Below are 23,145 nucleotides of genomic sequence, written 5' to 3' on the forward strand. Positions count from 1 at the left end.
TTATTTATTTATTTTTTTTACTAGTAATGGCAGCGATCAGCGAATTTTTAGCGGGACTGCAACATTGTGACAGACAGATCTGACACTTTTGGGTGGGGGGGGGGGGGGGGGGCAGTGACATTACTACAGTAATTAGTGCTAAAAATATGCACTGTAATATATGTTACTGTAATAATGACACTGGCAGGGAAGGGGTTAACCCAGGTGGTGATCAAAGGGTTAAATGTGCGCTTAGGGGGTGTTTTCTAACTGTGGGGGGATGGACTTGTTAAAGCAATACAGAGACCTGTGCTCTTAAATAGGAGAATCACAGGCGCTCTGTGCTGATTCCTGAGAGAACAACGGTCTGCTGTGTTTACAACAGCAGATCGCCGTTCTCTCTTCCCGGGGAGCAATCCCGGGTGCCTGGCGGCAATCACTGCTCGCCGGCCCCGTGCATCGGCTTCCCCACTAGAGAGTGGGCATGCGCCCATAGGATCACTGGAACCTGCTGACCTGCCGCCACATATAGGCGGTGGCTGGTTGGCTAGTGGTTAAACATATCTCCCAAATTATGGAGACGGGAACGTGGGACACCTATAAGCAAAAGTTTAGGACACACCCTCTGCCACGCCCCCTCAAAGGAGAATTATACAAACAAATTTAGTTGAACCCATAAATGCTTTTTTTTTACCACTACTATTGCTTATATTGGCTTTTGACATTTACAAATGCAGCAATTTAGAAATTGGATGAAAGGTTTAGCACTGGGAAACACTATTTGAAAGATAAATAGTGCATTTTATATACAACTATATGAGGGACAAATGAAGAGGAAAGAGGGATAGAGAGACTTTGTTTCAATTCAGGGACAGTCCCTCGAAATCAGGGACAGGTGGGAGGTATGCTTTAGGATTCATTGACGTAAACTCCAAACAAATTTTTAATACAATTAAGAATACACAACAAATGTCCACATGAATTATTAGAATAGCAAAATATACAATAATGAAATAATGTTCATAAAGTGTATAGATGTCTTCCTGACTACGGTGACTTTAAGTGACAATGCAAAATCACTTCTTTCTTAAAGCGGAGTTCCGGGCACAGAAACCATTTTTCACTGAACATACCCCCGGGACAGTCAGGGCTAGTACATTCCACAATGGCTAGCCTCTGATCTGTCCCGGTTCGCACTTACCTTTTAGAAGAAATACTTACTTATAAAATTTCTTCCACAGCGTTTCCATCTCTCTTGTGGGCAGCTGAAGCCGGCGCGGTCCTCTTCTGTGTCTTCTTCCGCGTCTTCTTGTCCCAGAATGCGCCTGCATCGGGCCCCTCTCGTCACTTCCGGTACGGCGCCGCATTCCTCCACAGCTTCTGGGCATGCCCAGAAGCTGTTTAGCAGGGGAATGCGGCGTCGCCCGGAAGTGACGAGCGGGGCCGGTGCCGTCGCATTGATTCCTGGGAGCGATGACGTTCAGCTCCCAGGAATCATCGCAAAGGAGGAAGTGACGGGTGAGCCGCGGCGCTGAGGGAGGAAGTACTCTGAGGTGAGTATTTACGATCTTCATTTACAAGGTGAGTAAACAAAAAAAAAAAAAAAACTATCCAATTCCTTTTCAGGTGATGTCTACCTAGCGGAGGGGCACAAAAAAAAAATATCGATTTTGTGCCCGGAACTCCGCTTTATAAGAAATGTATTTATTTATTTATTTTATACATGCATACTTACCTGGGTGGATGCAGCATTGGTTCGATGCTGCATCTGTCCCCCGGCGCCTCTACACTGAGAATGAAGCGATCAAACACTGTCGATTGCTCGGTTCTCACAGCTCTCGGCTCTGTCCCCCTCTTCTCTCACTGGAGCGCTGGGCTGAGAAGGGGGTGTGGGGAGCAGCTTCCTCAGGCTCTCAGCGGCTCACTGACAGGGTGAGCCGGGTGCCGGTCCAGGCATGTGGGCGGATCCCAACTCTATGATCTTGATGACGCCCGAGCCTGGATCGACTCTGTGACATCAGCAGAGAGCAGACTTCAGCCCACTCTCTGCTGAAAATGAGTCACAAGAGTGCAAAACAAACTGCACTGCTGTGATCCACAAGAGAAGTACAGCCAAATGAGCTTTGACTGTACTTCTCATTTAACCACTGCACCTCCGGAAAGTTTACCCTCCTTCCTCACCAGGCCATTTTTTGAGCTACAGCACTGCGTTATTTTAACCACTTTACCACCGGAGGATTTTGCTGTCTTACGTCCAGGCCACTTTTTGCGATTCGGCGCTGTGCGACTTTAACTGACGATTGCGCGGTCGTGCGACGCTGTACCCAAACGAAATTCACGTCCTTTTTTTACCACAAATAGAGCTTTCTTTTGGTGGTATTTGATCACCTGTGCGATTTTTAACTTTTTGCGCTATAAACAAAAAAAGAGCATTTATTTTGAAAAAATAACAATATTTTTAACATTTTTTTATATGAAATTCCTCCCAAAAAATATGTAAAAATCTAATTTTTTTTAAATTTTTGGCCAATTTGTTTTCTGCTACCCATGTTTGGTAAAAAAATCGCAATAAGCATATTTTGATTGGTTTGGGCAAAAGTTATTGCGTTTACTAACTAAGGGAAACATTTCTGTCATTTTTTTTTTGTTTTTTTTTTTAACGAGTAATGGCGGCGATCTGCGATTTTTTTTTTTTTTTGCGGGACTGCGACATTGCGGCGGACAGATCGGACCCTTGACTGACATTTTTGACACTTTTGGGGGTACCAGTGACATTACTGCAGTAATCAGTGCTATATATATGCACTGTTACTGTAAAAATGACACTGGCAGGGAAGGGGTTAATTTTATTGGAGAGGGAGGGGTTAATGTATGCCTGGTGCTTACTAACGTGTGGGGGGGGAGGTGACTGAGTGAGCCAGGGACAGATCGGATGTTCAGCTATGCTGAACACTCCGATCTGTCACTCCCTGTCACTCCAAACTAGATTCCCTGGCCCGACTCCCGCTGTGAATGAAAACAGTGGGAGCGCGCCTCCGGGGGCGCACGAGCGCCGCCTACAGGGGGAGGAGTCCAGCGACGTAGGTCTACGTCGCTGGACGATAACGAGCCACTGTGCCGCAGTAGCAGCACAGTGGCTGGAGGTAAAGTGGTTAACTGACAATTGCGCGGTCTTGTGACACTGTACCTAAATAAAATGTATGTCTTTTTTTGCCACAAATAGAGCTTTGTTTGGTGGTATTTGATCACCTCTATGTTTTTTTTTTTTTTTTGCGCTATAAAACTATATTTTTTACTTTCTGCTATAAAACATAACCAATAAAATAAATGAAAAAAAATCTAAATTCTTCATCAATTTAGGCCAATATGTATTCTGCTACATATATTTGAAAAAATAAAATCCCAAATAAGGATCTCAATCAATATATCTCAATATATTGATTGATTAGCGCAAACGTTAAAGCATCTACAAAAATCTCAGCTACTTATAGCTATAGGGGACTGCGATATTGACAAATCAGACATCTAACTGACACTTTTTTGGAGGCCAGTGACATTATTACAGTGATCAATGCTAAAAATATGCACTTTTACTGTACTAATGACACTGGTAGGGAAGGGGTTAACATTAGGGGCGATCAAAGTGTTACCTGTGTGCCTAGACGTGTTTTAGTGTAGTGTGGGAGGTGCTTTTACTAGTGAAAGACATGGATTAGTGTTTCTGTTTTACAGGAACACAAGATCCATGCCTTCGGTACTAACAGAACGGCAATCTGCCTTGTATATATAGACAGACTCCAGTTCTTTCTGTGTACTGAACAATCAGGGGGTGCCAGCAGAAATCAGGCCCATTGGACCCGCTGTGTAAAATCACAGTGGGAGCGAGCCATCGTACTCGTGCCAGATACCCGGAAGTGCAGAATGACTTACAGTATCTCACAAAAGTGAATACACCCCTCACATTTTGGTAAATATTTTATTACTTCTTTTCATGTGACAACACTGAAGAAATGACACTTTGCTACAATGTAAAGTAGTGAGTGTACAGCTTGTATAACAGTGTAAATTTGCTGTTCCCTCAAAATAACCCAGCACACAGCCATTAATGTCTAAACTGCTAGCAACAAAAGTGAGTACACCCCTAAGTGAAAATGTCCAAATTGGACCCAATTAGCCATTTTCCCTCCCCGGTGTCATGTGACTTGTTAGTGTTACAAGGTCTCAGGTGTGAATGGGGAACAGGTGTATTAAATTTGGTGCTATCACTGTTATTCTCTCATACTGGTCACTGGAAGTTTAACATGGCACCTCATGGCATAGAACTCTCTGAGGATCTGAAAAAAAAAGAAGTGTTGCTCTACATAAAGATGGCCTAGGCCATAAGAAGATTGCCAAGACCCTGAAACTGCGCTGCACCACAATGGCCAAGACCATACAGTGGTTTAACAGGACAGGATCCACTCAGAACATGTCTCGCCATGGTCAACCAAAGCAGTTGAGTGCACATGCTCAGCGTCCTATCCAGAGGTTGTCCTTGGGAAATAAAAGTATGCGTGCTGCCAGCATTGCTGCAGAGGTTGTCTTTCGGAAATTGACGCATGAGTGCTGTCAGCATTTCTGCAGAAGTTGAAGGGATGGGGGGTCAGCCTGTCAGTGCTCAGACAATATGCCGCACACTGCATCAAATTGGTCTGCATGGCTGTCATCCCAGAAGGAAGCTTCTTCTAAAGATGATGCACAAGAAAGCCGCAAACAGTTTGCTGAAGACAAGCAAACTAAGGACATAGATTACTGGAACCATGTCCTGTGGTCTGATAAGACCAAGATAAACCTATTTGGTTCAGATGGTGTCAAGCGTGTGTGGCGGCAACCAGGTGAGGAGTACAAAGACAAGGGTGTCTTGGCTATTGTCAAGCATGGTGGTGGGAGTGTCATGGTCTGGGGCTGCATGAGTGCTGCTGGCACTGGGGAGCTACAATTCATTGAGGGAACTATGAATGCCAACATACACTGTGACATACTGAAGCAGAGCATGATCCCTGCCCTTCGGAGACTGGGCCGCAGAGCAGTATTCCAACATGATAAAGACCCCAAACGCACCTCAAAATCGACCACTGCCTTGCTAAAGAAGCTGAGAGTAAAGGTGATGGACTGGCCAAGCATGTCTCCAAACCTAAACCCTATTGCGCATCTGTGTGGCATCCTCAAATGGAAGGTGGAGGAGCGCAAGGTCTCTAACATCCACCAGCTCCGTGATGTCGTCATGGAGTAGTGGAAGAGGACTTCAGTGGCAACCTGTGAAGCTCTGGTGAACTCCATACCCAAGAGGGTTAAGGCAGTGCTGGAAAATAATGGTGGCCACACAGAATATTGACAATTTGGGCCCATATTTGACATTTTCACTTAGGGTGTACTCACTTTTGTTGCCAGCGTTTTAGACATTAATGGCTGTGTGTTGAGTTATTTTGAGGGGACAGCAAATTTACACTGTTATACAAGCTGTACACTCACTACTTTACATTGTAGCAAAGTGTCATTTCTTCAGTGATGTCACATGAAAAGATATAATAAAATATTTACAAAAATGTGAGGGGTGTAATTACTTTTGTCAGATACTGTATATATACCTGATTCTGCGCAGTGCGGCTGCCATGTAGCAGTAAATGTGCTTTAGGACGGTTGTTTTTTGCGCTATAAACAAAAAAAAAAGTCCACCAATTTTGAAAAAAAAAATCCAAAACATTATTTCTTACTTTCTGCTATACAACATACCCAATTAAAAAAATGTAAAACTCAAATTTCTTCATCAATTTAGAATTTAAATATGTATTCTGCTACAAATGTTTGGTAGCTAGTAAAAACAATAAAATAAATAAAATGATTTTTTTTTATACTAGTAATGATATCGATTAGCGACTTGTAGCGGGAATGCGACATTGCGGCGGACAAATTGGACACCCAGTGACACTTTTTTGGGGACCAGTGACACTAATACAGTGATCAGTGCTAAAAATATGCACTGTCACTGTACGAATGACACTGGCAGAGAAGGGGTTAACATCAGGGGCAATCAAAGTGTTAACTGTGTGCCTAGAGTGATAACTAACTGTGGGGGATGTGTTTTTGCTGTGGGAAGGCTGAGATCTGTGTTTCTGCTTTGCAACGCAGGATCTCTACCTCCCCTACTAACAGAACGGTGATCTGCCTTGTTTACATAGACAGACCGCTATTCTTCACCTCTCCCGAATGACATTGACCCGCTGATTGGCTCCCGCTGTGTCCATTCACAGTGAGAGCCGATCGCTGGCGGCCCGTGTGCATGCCCCAGACCCTGAAGTGCAGAATCATGTACCTGTGCATGATTATGCGCAGAGGAAGCCGTCGCCCCACAGTAAATGTACGTGGGGCAGACAAAAAGGGGTTAAGGAAGAAGTCATTTTCCATTGTCACTTAAAGGCACGGTGGTCGGGAAGACATCTATACACTTTATGGACATTATTTGATTATTGTATATTTTGCTATTTAATAATTCATGTAGACGTTCGTTGTTTATTCCTAATTGTATTCATATTTGTTTGGTGTTTATGTCACTGATCCTAAGAGCCGGTTCACACTGGGGCGATCCGACTTCGGGGGGCGACCTGTGAAGTCGCGTGCACCGCGACTTCGGCGTGACTTGCAGGGACTTCACATAATGGAAGTCTATGCAAGTCGCTCCGAGGTCGCCCCAAAGTAGTACAGGACCCTTTTTCTAAGTCGGAGCGACTTGTGTCGCTCCTATTAGAACGGGTCCTGTACTACTCAATGGACCGCGACATACCGCGACTTGTCAGGCTGACAAGTCGCGCTAGTGTGAATGGGCTCTAAAGGAGTAGTGCCTACCTTCTTATATTATGTTTGTTCTTTAGTGTTGTTTACACTTAAAGGGGCAGCCAATAAATGTTATCTGGGTTGGCACCCTCTTATCACATACACATTTTTTTCCCTATTATAAAGGTCTGTGCAATGGTCTTATGACCAGTAGCAATATATGTATGTTTAGGTTCTTGAGAATACTGATGCAATCACTCCAAGGGGTTGCCACTCAGGACATTTATGCATGCCAGAAATCTGAGCAGATACTGTACATCATCATCCAGAAGGAAACTGCTCTGCACATTTTCTGGGAGTGCCCCTTTGCTCAGAACCTGTTAAGGACCTTGGAACCAGAGCTCAAGGACTTTGTGCCACAGACAGCCATCACACACTTTGGTGTGCTGAATTGACTATTCTGTGAGACTTGTGCTCAGGAGGACATTGATGGTACCTGGCAGGGTATTGCTTTAAGGACGTTTTATGGTGCACCAGCGGGAGAGGATGAGGGCTGTTTAGTCTGCTCAGAGACTATAACATGATGGACTTCAAAGACAAAGAGGACGTCTGAAGATTTCCCCTTTTCCCACTCTCCCTTTGTCCTTTCAATAATCCTTTGGGCCTATGAAGTATTTCCCCTCCCTCATCCTTCTTCCATACATCTCCCCCCCCCCCCCCCCGATCACACCCGTTGCTTATTGAATTGTATTGCAAATGTTGAGAATATTTCATGCCTTGTTTTAATTGCGGTGCCTTATAGGATTAGTGGGGCAGGAGTTCAACTCGGGCACTACATGTCAGACAGTGCACCATTAGTTTATTAATTTGTCTTGCGCAATGCTTTTTGGGGGGCAAGCGGCGTCATGAATGATGTGATGGTTCAGGGAACTCTGCTCTGCACAACATGTTAGGCATCATACCACAGGGTGAATGTATTCATTGTGTGATTGGTACTGTATTGTATTTATACGCTGCGTTGCAGTAAAGGGTAGAATGTACCCCAAATAAGTATTTTGTTTTTTAGATATTTTTATATAAAATAAAGTATATTTAAAAAAAAAAAATGGATGCAATCACTCCAGTTTTTGAGCCGGTGTGGGTGAAGAGCGACAAATTATGTAATCAGAGATGGCAGTAGGGAGATAGGATATAGGGAGGTAGTAGAACTTGAAGTCCCAGCCAGGTGCGTATCTTGTCCAGGGATGAACTGCAGTCAATGCATGCTCCATACAGTCTGGCACTTGATGGATCTTGGGGCTGGATAGGTTAAGCAGAAACATTAAACCCTTGACATCTGTATGAAAGAAAAAATACATAAAACTACTGGTATTGACTCTATTGTAGAACAAAAACAAGCTCAAATTCTGCTTACTTATATAATACATAAAAGGTGTTGTTTAAAAGTCCAAGGAAAACAATCAAAAATCTGTTGTAATGGAAAATTCTTTCTGGCTCTGGGTAACTGCTCCTCCTTTGTCTAATGTAAGTTCACATTTGTTATATAATGTACCATGTAGTCAAGGGGCCCAATCGGTGGCTTCCCATCCATTAGGGGCGCAGGGGCACTGCCCCGCCATCCATGCATCTGGTCCCCTAATCTACATGCAGATTTTTTTTTTTGAAGCACATGATTAGAGCCAGAGGCTCCAATAGGCTTCAAAAAGGGGTTGGCTTGGGGCGCAGAGCACTACGCCCTGAGCCCACCCAGTTGTGTGACAATAGCAAATGAATATTCGCTATTGTCACACTGATTCTCCTCCCAGCCAATCAGGAAGCGGGTCGTGAGACCCCTTTCCCGATTTCCCGATTGACCAAAAGGAGAATCGATCTTATTGGCTAATGAGGAGGAGGAGGGAGGAGACGCACGGTCAGAGAAGCACAGACCGACCCACCCGCCGCAACTGCTCATGAGTCAGGATGAGTGTGTGAGTTTAGTTCTCTCTTTCAGTTCTCGTTGAGTTCAGATCGGGTTGTGGGGCTGCCTGACTGAAGGAAGGAGGAATCAGAATCACCCCTTTTGTTTGCTGCAAAAGTATTGAAGCTCCATCTTCTGGCTGAGGGTGGCATGACCTCCCTGGCTGATTGGAGGGAGCAGAAAGAGTAAACTGAAAATGCTTTGTGCCGAAACAAAATAGTGGGTCTAGATTGAGGCACAGACTCACCCATATGCAGGCATAACAAATGCTTTTCTAGTAATACATATAGCAACATTAAAATATTACAAGCCTCTGATGCTAAATCATCTTCTCTTATGAAATCATTTGATCTACTTTTAGTCTAATATTTCAGTGAAATGCAGTCTCAAGACCGGTTTTGTAGCTGATAATACTAAAGTAGCATTTGTAATTTATTTTCTAGTTCTACCCTTGGGCTGCAGTTTGATAGATGAGGAAAGTACCAGTTTGATAACTATGTAGTCCCATCAGATGCCGACAGTTTAACCCTGTGCACAAAAGTGGTCTAGCATGTTTTCAATGCCTGAGAGGGTGTTATTTCCAGTATGATTGAAGATGCATAGTATTTTCATTCCATAGCAGATTATGTTTTATTTTTGTATTGTGCATGTAGTCCTGCATAAATGCATATATAATCCCAAAAAGAAGGTTGGAACGGAGTGGGTGGAGTCTATGTGGTGTGGGTGGGGCTTCTGAGAAGTGGGAGGGGTCACAAATGAAGGGCGGGATCTGGCACCCCACCATCTTAAAACTGCACCAGCACCACTGGGCCCAATAGTTTTAAAAACACTGTGCAGCTTTTTAAAAATGATTGAGTTCAGTGGCTGCAGAGACATGGGGAGAGAACATGCACTGCACAATTGCACATGTCTTAGTTACATAGTTTGTATGGTTCAATAAAGACAGCAGTTCATCCAGTTCTACGTGTGTGTGCTCATGTCAAAAATCATATCCCATATCCCTGTATAATGTGCTCGCTAAGATGCCCATCTAAGAGTTTTTAAAACTATCAGTACTTCCCGCTGACACCACCGATTTGTGGAAGAGAGTTCCACATCCTTACTGCCCTGATAGTGAAAAACCCCTTCTCCTCCAGTTTCATTGAGTGACCCCCGTGTCATATACTCCCTGAAACTGAATAGTTTCCTCCTCATGCTGGAATCCCTCTCGGAGAGAGCACTCGTTCCAGTGATGCTGGGGATGCGTCCAAAATACAGGGTGTCCCAGATACTAGGGAGGACAGCGCTGATCTCTTACAATCTTGTAACCAGGCTGTGGGGAAGCCGCCAGTGGCCTACATGTATGAGCCCCCGTTCACACTGGGGCGACCTGGTCGCCTGACAGGTCGCCGTAGGTCGCCTTCCATAGAGAAGCTGCAGACCCGTTCGAATAGGAGCGACACAAGTCGCTCCGACTTAGAAAAAGGGTCCGGAGTTTCTTTGGGGCGACCTGGAGCGACCTACATAGACTTCAATGTTATGAAGTCCGTGCCGGCCGCTCCGAGGCCACGGTGCAGGCAGCGCGCCGCGACCTATGAGGTCGCCTGGCAAAGTAGCGTCGCCCCAGTGTGAACGGGGCCTGACAATTAAACTAAAAACCTGTTTTGAAAGCTGGACAGTGTTTTTACAACTATTGGCGCCCCTTAACTGGGCATTTACCATTTCTTTGTGTCCTGGTGACCATTATCAGTAGGACAGAAAGTGATGGGAATTTTAAAAATAAATTCCAAAAAAAGCCCCCCCCCCCCCCCAAAAAAAAAATCACTTAACAGGGGGTTCTAACCTATCCCACTCTAAAGAATCCCATTGCCTGATTGTTATGCTGACTCTCATGCTTCTCTATTTTGTATACAAACAAGTTTTCAGAAAAGGACATCTGATTCACATTTGTGAAGTCAGAGAAGGCCCCCGTTAACACCTGAGGGTGTTTCTGCTTAAAGCTGGTAGCTATAAAATGTTCAACAAGCCAAATCCTATTAATTTCAATGGCGCCTGTTCACATATGAGCGTTCTGTTACCTGAAGCAAAACCCCTGAAGCTCAAAGTACGCAAGCTTTTTTTTTGGTAGTTTACAAGCATTTTTGACCCCCATAGACTTCAATAGAAATGCCTGATTTGAGCAGTTTATGAGCGTTTTACACTCTAATAGCAGCTCGCCTCCCCTAATTTCTTCTCCCTCTCCTCCCCCTATCGCTTTCTATTGGCTAAACAAAAAAGTCTGAAGCTGTAAAGCGCTTGTAATACACTTCTAAAACACATTAGAAAAGCTGGTAAAAAGCTGCAAAAAAAAGTAAAAAAATGCCAGTAAATGTCTACGCCCAGGTGTGAATGGAGCCTCAGGCAATGGATCAGAAAGTAATTGACACCAGTGAGTCTTCATAGCATTATAGCAGTTAGCATTTTAAGAAGGAGATTAGCAATTACACAACCCCCACCCCCACGTTTCAATTTTAACAGACAAATCAAGTGCAGCTCCAACTAAACCTTTTCTCTTCTGATAATCTTGATGTTTTGGATAGAGTAGGGAAATGTCAAAACTCCTCTATTTTTGAGCTGCCCGTGTCCCCATTGAGAAATTCCTTACATTTATTCTTTTTTCTACTTTTTCTAGCCCTGTCAAAGGTATAGACAAACATTTTCTAACATAAACATAAAACTGAAAAAATTATTAAAGTGTTCTGCTGACACCTTGTGTGTGTGATAGGGTGTCATCAGGACTGAAAGTTTTTTGTTTTTTTAAAGGGGGGGTTGTAGCACTAGTTCTATGATTCCTGCCCCCCAGCAGTTACATTAGGAATCCCAAGGCTAAATACATTTCCTGCAAGTACAGAAAAATATCTCTTGATCGTGCCAGAAATCAAGTGCAACTTGCTGTACACTAAACTGAAACCCTAAACCATATTATTTAGAACACTGTCTGCCCATGTTATGGTGGGGGGTGTTAGCCAAATGGGGAGAGCAGCCTAGGCTGACAAAGCTGTTCTTCCATACACACAGTACAAAGTGTGATGTTGTCACCCCCTAGGACTAGATGTGTGTTATTGGCAGAGTCACCAGGTAAAAATAGAGGAATAAAGAAAACCCTGAAAAAAAGAAAACTAATGTAATCTAATATAATACTTTTCTTGCTTTTAATGCTAGCCATGGACAAGTCGAAATTCAGCCGGTTCAAGCTGCTTCCTGATCCATTGATCAACTTCAGTACAACCGGCCTGTCTGATTATTTTAGAGCGATCACTGCTGGCTATAAGCGCCAGTGATCATTGTATTCTGATGGCAGCAGGGGGGGATAACTCAATCAACACGGACTGAGGAATCTAGATATTTTCTTTCCTTCAAACTGTGGCTGAAGGAAAGAAAATTGTATAATGTACTGTATGACTTGCCTAATACTTTAACTCTTTCATTGTTAGTAGAGGTGTCACTTACATTGTTGGTAATACTGTTCTCCAAACAATTCTTTGATATTTTCAGGGAGATCAGTCCATAGCTGCTGCACGTTTTTCATATGATGATCTTTCTCGAGTATTGATGTCTTATAAGATCCAGGTTCTATTATGCAGACTTTGACCCCAAAAGCACGAAGCTCCCTTCTGCAGATATAAGCAACCAGGAACAAATAATCAGAGCGTATATCACTAAATCACCAATACTTATTTATCATTGTTATCACATTTATAAAACTCATACACCTACTGTATGTACATGGACCAGTCTTTGCTGTAGAGTTGTTCTTGTGACCACCACAATATATTCACATTTGAATGTTGGGATTAGTGTTGAAAGAATTTCTTTAAAGCATATGTGACAGAACTAATAACTTTTTTTCTTGTCAAATATTTTTATTAAACTGTCAGTCACCAACTCTCTGCAGACTGAAGACCGAGAACTGAGCAGTCAGTGATGTTTAATTACTCAGTTCTCGGTCCTAGAGCTGGTGGGATACAGATAAGGTACTGACTGATGAGTATATCTGGTGAATATCTATCTATCTATCTATCTATCTATCTATCTATCTATCTATCTATCTATCTATCTATCTATCTATCTATCTATCTATCTATCTATCTATCTATCTATCTATCTATCTATCTATCTATCTATCTATCTATGCAAAAAACAGGTCAGGACTGCCTTGGATTGGATCGGATCTATTAGTGTGTGTATATATATATATATATATATATATAGATAGATATTTTATTTATATATTTTTTTAGCTAAACCCATACTTCTCTTTTGAGATAGGCTAATGATGTGGGCCCAGAGGTGTAACCTAGAGGATCATAATCTGGTTTTATTGCCACCACAATTGTAGCTTAAAGGGATACTAAAGTCCGTCTTTTTTTTTTTTTTTTTTTTGGTTAAAAATGACAAACATGTCATACTTACCTCCTCTGTACAGAGCAGCTCTGTTCCTCCTCTTCTCAGGTTCCTTGCCAGCGCTTCTTGCCGCTCCCTCCTGCTGAGTGACCCCACAGCCAACAACCTGCTGTGGGGGTACCCAAGCCAAGCTGAGCCGCAGCTCCGTGTGTCCATTCAGATACAGAGCCACGGGTTGGGCCCATCCCCTCTCTCTCCTTATTGGCTCATTGACTTTGACAGCAGCGGGAGCCAATGGCGCTTCGCTGCTGTCTCAGCCAATGAGGAGGGTGACTCCTGGACAGCCGAGACTCTTGTGGATTGAGATGGACTCAGAGTCACTCAGGTAAGTATTCGGATGGCTGAGGGGGGCTGGTGCACACAGAAAGTTTTTTTTATCTTAATGCATAAAGATAAAAAAAAAAAAACTGCCTTTACAACCACTTTAATTCATAGAATTAGATGGTTCAGTGCTAAAAGCTTCCCTGTATACAGAATGCAAAATATATAGAAACGTCATATTGGTTTGATCTGTATGGAACTTCAGTAACATTTTTAAGTGGAACCTGGTGGGCTAGCAGTTCTTTTGTTTACAGTTCTGCATGGTGACACTGTTTTCCAAGCACTCTGTTACAAATTTTGTGTTTGAGTAGTATCATGCAAGAAAGATTGTTGTATTAAGCAGTAAAAACATGACAGAGGCTCCAACTCCTCATCACTCTATTCAAAGCTAATTTATGGACATTTTGGGTATGTTTTGACTGCCTTGTGGACCTAGTGGGTTATTTATAGTGTAGTACTAATAGATTACCTTAGACTGTCAGAGAATGCTTGTGTAGCATATTTTGATGGGCAGTATCCTCCTCCAACCGTGGCTACTCTTCCTGCAGCACTAGAGACATTGATGATTCTCCCCCTTGTCTTTATGATAAGGGGCGCCAGGTTCAGAGTCACATCAACCATTCCCAGTAAATTTACATTCAGCATCTTAATAAAATCCTCCTTTGTTTGCCATAAATTAGGAGCAAATCCAGTTGCAATACCAGCATTGTTCACTAGACCCCAGAGCCCTGCAAAATAAAGGACACATTGCATTAAACATTGAAAGATTGATGTATTTGTCAGTATCCAGAAGTTTGGCCCTCTCAGCAGCCGGCCCACTTATAAAAGAGCATGCGCAGTAGGAAACCAGCTGTGAAAGTGCAAGGCTTCACTACCGGTTTCTCTTACCCAAGATGGCGGCACCAGCACCGAGAGCGGATTTAAGAATCGGCTTGGGTGAGAACACCGCAGGATCCCTGGACAGGTAAGTGCTCTAAAACCTGAAACATTTACCTCTACAAAAATTGGAAGACAGAGATCTGAGTCATTGGGACTCAGAAGTTCCCCTATGATGGGTACTTACCCATCGAGTTGACATTTGACTCTTCTGTAGCTGGGCAATCGGAGACCTTTGATAACTTAGTGGTGGTGTTCCCTCGCCCCCCTGGGGCTAAAAAGAACTCCCTGCTAGTAGGGACGAACACTGATCTTGTGAGAAGACTGCTCACTCCCTCGGCAGCAAGAAGTGACTTGACAACCGAAAAAGTCTACACCAAGCTATGACAAGCATGCCAGCGCATAGTCAGGAACAGAAGACCCAAGCGGAAGATGTAAAGAAGGTATGGAGACTGGACACAGGTGGGAAAATACTGCAACCACAGGAAATAGTGTTTTTATGAGCTACAGTCAAGTTCACCTAGGAGTAGGACCTCTGGGAGAAATAAACAATTCAGTTGCCAGCTAAAGGCAGAATAAGCTTCCCTGAAGAGCGGAGTTTTCAAAATTATTATAACATAAATTAAAGTGAAAGCCCTAAAATTATTCATATACCACTGACTTTTGCAGGGATACCTAATATGTGTTGTTTGCATTTACTTATGTATGTATATGTTTTATGTGGTGATGCATGTGTCTATTTTTTTAAATATTTTTAGGGATTATCTGACCCATTTTATTATAGTTTATTATTTTTTTTTAATATACTTCCTTTATTACTTAAAGTGACACTAAACTTTGGTTTAAAAAAATATTTAAACGGTAACTCCACTTGTTGAGGAATAAAAAACATTCCCCTCTGGGTGATCTATGTACATCACAAGGATTTTGAAAAACTTTGTTTTTCTCTGTGTTTCTCTGGGCCCATGTGCAGAAGTGAGTTTATTGGGAGTGGTTTCTTAATTATCTATCAGCTGCTGCACCTGCTCCTTTTTTAGATGTGATTTCCTACTGGGAGTATCTCACCAAAATGACATTTTTGTTGCAGGGGATGCCTGAAATCTGATTTGTATCTTAGTATAGACTTCTGGGAAAATCAGTGAGCCAATCACACAAGCAGGAAATGACATATGGGGGGTGGGGGTTTTGCACCATCGGTGTACCCTTTAAGTATGTATTCGTAACTAAAAAAAAAGTACCTTCTATTGCTCTCAGCCTCCTCCAAATCTTGAAAAAAAAAATGTTTTTTTCTGATGTGATCTAACCTCCTGTTGGGAGCTGGCTAGAAAATTCTCCATGGTCCAACTGTTTGTAAGAACATGGCCACTCCCCAGGGGCGTACCGTGGGGTTGGCCAGAACGGCCCCCGCCAGGGGCGCAGGCCGAGGGGGGGGGCGGAAAATCACTGCCAGTGTAGTGTGGAAGCAGTGACTTACTGCTCCTCCCAGTCCTCCGTTCAGCCTGCGCCCCCCCGGGCACCGCGGATGGCGCACCCCCCCCTCGCTTCGCTCCAATCTCGGAAACAGCCCGCCTGGAGCTCGCTGTCCACAAGACTGTCTGTGACTGTGTGTGTGTGTCGGAGGCTCGGTGCGATGGGCGGGCCGACGTCTCCCCTCGTCAAAGGGCTCCGCCCACATAACTCGTCATCAGCAGGCTCCTAGCTCCAGGCTCAGCAGGCTGCCGGTGTCATGGAGGATGAATAGTGAATGCTGCACTCTACACTGCCATTCAGTGACGGAAGCTTAGCTGGCTGGCTCCCAGGTACCATTGGAGCTTAAAGAAGAAGACATTTTTTAAAATTTAATGTAGATATATCTATATACAGTATATATATAGTGCAGTATAGAGGACGCCATATCCTGTATATATATATATATATACATAAAATATACACACAGGATATGCCATCCTCTGTGCTGCACTATACATATGTATATATATAGTGCAGCATAGAGGATGCCATATCCTGTGTGTGTGTATATATACTGTATATATAGTGCAGCATAGAGGATGCCATATCCTGTGTGTATATATATTATGTATACAGTATATATATATAGTGCAGCATAGAGGAGGCCACATCCTGCATATATATATACTCCTCTATAATGCACTATATATATATATATATATATATATATATATATATACACAGGATGGTATCCTCTATACTGCACTATATATATATATATATATATATATATATATATATATATATATGCAGCATAGAGGATGGCATATCCTGTGTGTGTGTGTATATATATAGTGCAGTATAGAGGATGCCATATTCTGTGTGTGTATATATATATATATATATATATATATATATATATATATAGTGCATTATAGAGGAGCCCACATCCTGTGTATATATATAGTGCAGCATACAGGATGGCATATCCTGTGTGTGTATATGTGTGTATATATATATATATATATATATATATATATATAGTGCAGTATAGAGGATGCCATATTCTGTGTGTATATATTTTATATATATATAGTGCATTATAGAGGAGCCCACATCCTGTGTGTATATATATATATATATATATATATATATATATATGCAGGATGTGGCCTCCTCTATAATGCACTATATATATATATATATACACAGGATATGGCATCCTCTATACTGCACTCTATATAAATAAATATATAAATAAATATATATATATATATATATATATATATATATATATATGTATATATATATATATACAGTATATATATATATATCGGTGCCACCTTATCAGGGCCCTTCAGTGCCGCCTCATTAGCGCACATTATTGAAGGAGAACAATTACCTGTTTGCAAAATCTTATAACAAACTAAAAAACAGTGTTTTTTTTTTTTTTTGTTTTTTTTTACATTTTTTGGTCTTTTTTTTGTTTGTTCAGCAAAAAAACATAAAAAATAAAAACCCCAGTAGTGATTAAATACCACCAAAAGAAAGCTCTATTTAGCCTGAATCTCATCTGACTACTATGCTTATATGCAATATCTGCTTCTGAGTCAAAACAATTGAAAAAAGGACTGTATAACCTAAAAATTATCTTTAATGGATACGCAGACGATTAAAAATGTATAGAAATTGATGTAAAAAGACAAACAACAGAATATCTAACTCTTTAATAATTGGGGGGGGGGGGGGGGGCGCCGATACAGCTTCTCGCCAAGGGCGCTGGAGACCCTAGGTACGCCTCTGCCACTCCCTCATGCTGCCTCCCGAGATGTACTAAGAACTTTAGACTATGGGATTTATTGTGTGCATAGAGCAGTGCAAATGATGCAACTATTGTGCACTGCTCATTCCAAACCAATGGAAATGAGGATGGAAACAGATTGGTTTGGGAGTTCCTGGAAGACAATACAAGAAAAATATTAAAGGAAACAGTATTTGAGAAAAACAGATTATGGCTATTAAAGTGGTTCTAAAGTCAGAAGGTTTTTTTTATCTTAATGCATATGCATTAAGATAAAAAAAACCTTCTGTGTACAGCAGCCCCCCTCAGCCCCCCTAACACTTACCTGAGCCTCATCTCAATCCCTCAATCCAGCGATGTTGCACCAGAGTCTCAGCTGTCCAGGACTCTCCCTTCTCATTGGCTGAGACAGCAACGCAGCACCATAGGATCTTGCTGCTGTCAATCAAAGTCAGTTAGCCCATGAGGAGAGAGGGGGCGGGCTGTGACACGGCTCTGTGTCTGAATGGACACACAGAACAGCGACTGGGCTGTCCCCACAGCAAACTGCTTGCTGTGGGGGCACTCAGCGGGAGGGAGGGGCCAGGAGGCACCCGTGATGAGGAAGATCTGGGCTGCTCTGTGCAAAAGAGTATAACATGTTTGTTATTTTGAAGCAAAAAAAAAAAAAAATGTGACTTTAGTATCACTTTTACCACTTTAGCCCCGGAAGGTTTACCTCCCCTTCGTAACCAGGCCGTTTTTTGCGATTCGGCACTGCGTTACTTTAACTGACAATTGCGCAGTCGCGCGACGCTGTACCCAAAAAATTTATGTCCCACAAATAGAGCTTTCTTTTGGTGGTATTTGATCACTCCTGCGTTTTTTATTTTTTGCTCTATAAACAAAAAATACCGACAATTTTGAAAAAAAATGTTTGCTAAAAAAAAAATCCAATAAAAAAAATTTTAAAAATCAAATTTCTTCATCAATTTAGGTCAATATGTATTCTGCTACATGTTTTTGGTAACAAAAAAAAATCCCAATTAGCGTATATTGATTGGTTTGCGCAAAAATCATTTTTATTAGTAATGGCGGTCACAAATCTGACACAAAGTTACATTTTTGGGGGACCAGTGACACCAATACAGTGATTAGTGTCAAAAATATGCACTGTCACTGTACTAATGACATTGGCAGGGCATTGGCAGGGTAAGGGTTAACATCAGGGACGATCAAAGGGTTAAATGGGTTCCCTGGGAGTGCTTTCTAACTGTGGGGGGAGGGGGGTGATTTGACTGGGGGAAGACAGAGATCCGTATTCCTGCTTAGCAGAAACAGAAGATTTCCATCTTCCCCTCTTGCGGTCTGCCTTGTTTACATAGACAAACCGCCGCTCTGCCTCTCTCACGAACGATTGCCGGAAGCCAGCGAACATCAAGTCCGCCGTGACCTGTTGATTGGCTCCTGCTCTGTCTAATCACAGAGGGAGCAGGTCGCCAGTGGTACATGTGCCCCAGACCCAGTGCACGGAATGACGTACAGAACCCGGAAAGGAAGACCAGGTAAAGATTTCGGAAGCCCTGTCAGCTGTGACAGCGTGCCTCTGGAGGGCTTCATTTTGGGTAAGTGTTTCCTAATACAGTAAAACCTTGGATTGCGAGCATAATTCGTTCTGGAAACATGCTTGTAATCCAAAGCACTCTTATATCAAAGCGAATTTCCCCATAAGAAATAATGGAAACTCAGATGATTCGTTCCACAAGTCCTTCAGTTTATAGTCTACATACAAAGATTATAGCAATGTGATAGGTTGTGTAACCATAAAATGTCCATCCACAATATGCAGCCTTCCCAAGGGGATTAGAAGCAAAATCTAGCAGAGCTACAGAATATAAGAGAGATGAGAGGAGCCTCTAAGTGTAGCAATATGGTTACATTTAATGAAGGTTCAACATTTAGCAACTCACATGGTTGATGATTAAAGAGGCACACCTAAGTATGCAGGCATCCGGGGTAAAGCTGTCCACATAGACCATCTTCTGAACCCCCGGCTCTCACCACTGTCAGTCTACAATCATGACCGGGAAGAATAGCCTGCAGTAGAGTGATCTGAAAGTGAGGCTTTGAATCACTCGTGGAGTGCAGCGTGGAAGGGATAATGAAGATGGCAGTGCGGAGGATGGTCTATGTGGACAGCTTTACCCCAGATGCCTGCATACTTAGATGTGCCTGTTTTAATCATCAACCATGTGAGTTGCTAAATATTGAACCTTTATATTGCTACACTTTAGAGGCTCCTCTCTTCTTTTTTATACATGACGCTACTTGTATATCAAGACATCGCTTGTATATCAAGTCAAAATTTATTTAAAAAATGTGCTTGTCTTGCAAAGCGCTCTCAAACCAAGTTACTCTCAAACCAAGGTTTTACTGTATTCTGATAGACAGTGTATACTAGCATATTATGACATTAGCTTGCAGGGGACTGGATTTATTTATTTTTTCTCCAGAGTTTACTACCATTTTAAGGAGAGTGAGGGGCAGGAAGAAAATCCCTTATATTGGTCCTCTCTCCACCCTCTGCCGCCAATGAACCCTTTTTGAAGGAGAAGAACTTTCAGAGCAATTTTAGACCAAGATAAAATAGATTTACTGATGATCACTAACCTGCATCTCCAACAATTTCAGCAGACCACTTAGCAGTAGATTTCACACTTTCGCTGTCAGTAACATCCATTAAGACTGTATGTAGTCTGCTTGAAGTCTCCCCTTTTAGCTTCTCAGCCCCTTGCGGAGTCAGACATGCTGCCAAAACTTTCATGCCTCGCTTGTCTAGCTGCTTCGCCAATAGGTTCCCAAATCCGGTGTCACATCCAGTGATAAGGACATATTTATCTGTAAGGTTTTTCAGTATAAGACTTTGTCGGTACCATCTGTACAGAAGGATCAAACCAAACACTACCATCAGAGGAAGCCACAGGCACATGACAGTGTGTTAGCTCACTGCAATGAGGAAATACAGAAAGAGTAATTAGATTAATAATAATCATTTTTGATTTTTATTCTATCATTACAGGTAGGTACATTATATATAAACCCTAACTGGGTGATATTTAGTTATACGAATATACAGAAGCAGAGAGAAAACTGATCTGAGGAAGGAAAGATGGATGCACCTGCACTGAAGAATAATCTGCCGGTTCACATTGGTGCGATGCGGGAACCCTGCGAACCCACTGCGGGTTCCCGCATCGCATCCGACTCGCAGGCAGTTCACACTGCCATATGCAAACTGCTGGGAGTGTCAATAGAAAGTTAACGACACCCCCAGATTAGTGGGCATAACGCAGTGCGAACTGTCAGTTTGAGCAGGAATCGGATCGCATAGGTGTGAACACCCATGTGATCTAAATCTGGAGCAGACAAAAAAAAGGGTCCTGTGCGACTTTGGTCCGAATGCGATCCAAGTTCAGCCATGCAATCTGCATGGCTGAATTTGCATTGTACAGACATCATATGTGATTTGCACAGCCGTGCGATGCGAATCACACGCAATGTCTGACATCGCATATGTGTGACCCGGCACTAAATATGAATGAGGGAAAAAACAACATTCTGTGTAAACAAGCCAGATCACCATTCTGACAGGGGGGAAGGGATGAAGTTTGTGTCCCTACAAAGCAGGGAGCAAATTCCATCTCTACCTATAGTAAAATAACCTAACACAGTATAGTAAAATACTGGCTAAGCACACAGTAACCCTTTGATTGTCCCTGATGTTAACCCCTTCCCAGCCAGTGTCATTAGTACAGTGACCGTGCATTTTTTAGCTCTGATCACTGTATTAGTGTCACTGGTTACCAAAAAGTGTCCGTGTCAGAATGTCCGCCTCAATATCGCAGACCTGCTATAAGTCCCTGATCGCCGCCAGTAAAAAATAAATAAAAATAACCCATAGTTTGTAGACGATATACAGGTATTTATGATATACACATATATATGTTGTGACAGGAAGTTAGGTAAATCTGTGGGTGTTGTCACAGACGGGAGATACATTTCTGCCTTGTTTAGACAATTCACCAATTACTATCAGGTGTCGGCTGCAGAGGTAGCCAGAAAGGTTTAAGGACGTTGGAAAGCTTCAGCTATTTAGAATGAGGCAATTAAGGCCTCTATAAGTTATCCAGAGGATGACTACTGATTGCTGCATCCTGAGGCTTTGTGCATTAAGGAGAGCAGTGAGCTGAGAAAGACTTCTGAAGGTGAGGTGGTGTTGACTTTTCCTGTGTGAAAAGAAAACAAATAGACTATTGGTTTTCTGCTGTATGATCTGCAGTGTCTGCCCAACAGTAGGTTGGGACAGACACCATAGGTAGGTTCCTGTGTTGTGAAGGTAGATGCCCCAAGTGGCCAGGGTTTATTTTATGTTTGTTTGATTTATGCTGTTTGGATGCTTGCACTTGTTTCCAGCAAATTGCAAGAATAAACCATAGACCGTTGTTTTCAACCACTCCTCGGCTGTCTCTCTGTGTAACGAACCCACCCAAGGGGTCACCCACATCCGCTACCGAGCCAACCCCTTACACATGGTGGAGTGCCGCGGGCAGTTCAAGTAAACCCAAAATGGAGGAGATACTGAAATAACTGGCTATAGCAAATGCAAATCAACAGCAGACAAATGCGGGTTTTCAGCGGAGCCTTGCAGCTCAACAACAGGCTCACCAAGAGAGCATTGTAGGCCTGGAACAGAGACACCAGCAGCAAATGGAGGCCATCGTGAAACAGCTTCAGAGACAGCAGACTGAGGCTGGGAGTCAGGCCAGTAACATACCGACTTTTCGGGTAAACCATTTATTGCCAAAGATGACTGCAGATGATGACCCTGAGATGTTTCTGACCACGTTTGAAAGAACAGCGGAGAAAGAGAGTTGGCCTAAAGAACAGTGGACTGGACTAGTGGCCCCCCTATTATCTGGAGAAGCCCAAAAGGCATATTTTGATTTGGAGCTTGCAGATGCAAAAAACTATGATCGATTAAAAGAGGCAATATTGGCAAGTTTTGGGGTAACCTTGGATGTCCGTGCTGAGCGGGTCCACAATTGGAGTTATCAGCTGAGGAAGCCACCTCGGTCACAGATGTATGACCTCATCCATTTGGCTAGGAAATGGCTGCAGCCAGAAATTCTGTCCGGACCAAAAATTTTTTAACGAGTAGTCATGGACAAATTTCTTAGGTCTCTTCCTAACACCCTGCAGAAATGGGTGAGCCATGGTGGTCCGGAAACCACAGACAAACTAGTAGACCTGGTCGAAAGGTACCTAACAACAGAGAATTTGACCTCTTTCCCCAGAGACGCACAGACTTTTCACCCCAAGACCAGACACTCCCCACCTATGGGTAAGACTGCATCAAGGGATGGGGGTGGAGAGAGGGACCAAAGAGCAACTAGAGGTATTATCCGGACTACTGCTAATGTTTAGCGAGAGCGGCCTGGAAGACCCATTCCACAGGAGAGGACCAGAAGGTTGATTTGTTACCGTTGCCGGG

The 23,145-nt window shown here is 42.8% G+C and overlaps 1 protein-coding gene across 1 annotated transcript in view; it reads right to left on the reverse strand.

Annotated features, from left to right (window-relative positions):
* The window catches only part of LOC309548188 (uncharacterized protein), a 103,609-nt gene extending 83,020 nt beyond the window's left edge, over positions 1–20,589 (reverse strand). Inside the window, exons 1-4 of the mRNA XM_082248144.1 lie at positions 20,265–20,589; positions 13,959–14,217; positions 12,215–12,378; positions 7,909–8,125 (exon numbers count right to left, since the gene is read on the reverse strand). Coding sequence (XP_082104270.1) covers positions 7,909–8,125; positions 12,215–12,378; positions 13,959–14,217; positions 20,265–20,583 — 959 coding nt within the window. The 5' untranslated portion in view covers positions 20,584–20,589. The remainder of the gene's footprint in view (positions 1–7,908; positions 8,126–12,214; positions 12,379–13,958; positions 14,218–20,264) is intronic.
* Between the last annotated feature and the right edge of the window lie 2,556 nt (positions 20,590–23,145).

This window comes from Pelophylax lessonae (assembly GCF_965119305.1).
Source record: "Pelophylax lessonae genome assembly, chromosome: 2".
Lineage (NCBI taxonomy): Eukaryota > Metazoa > Chordata > Amphibia > Anura > Ranidae > Pelophylax > Pelophylax lessonae.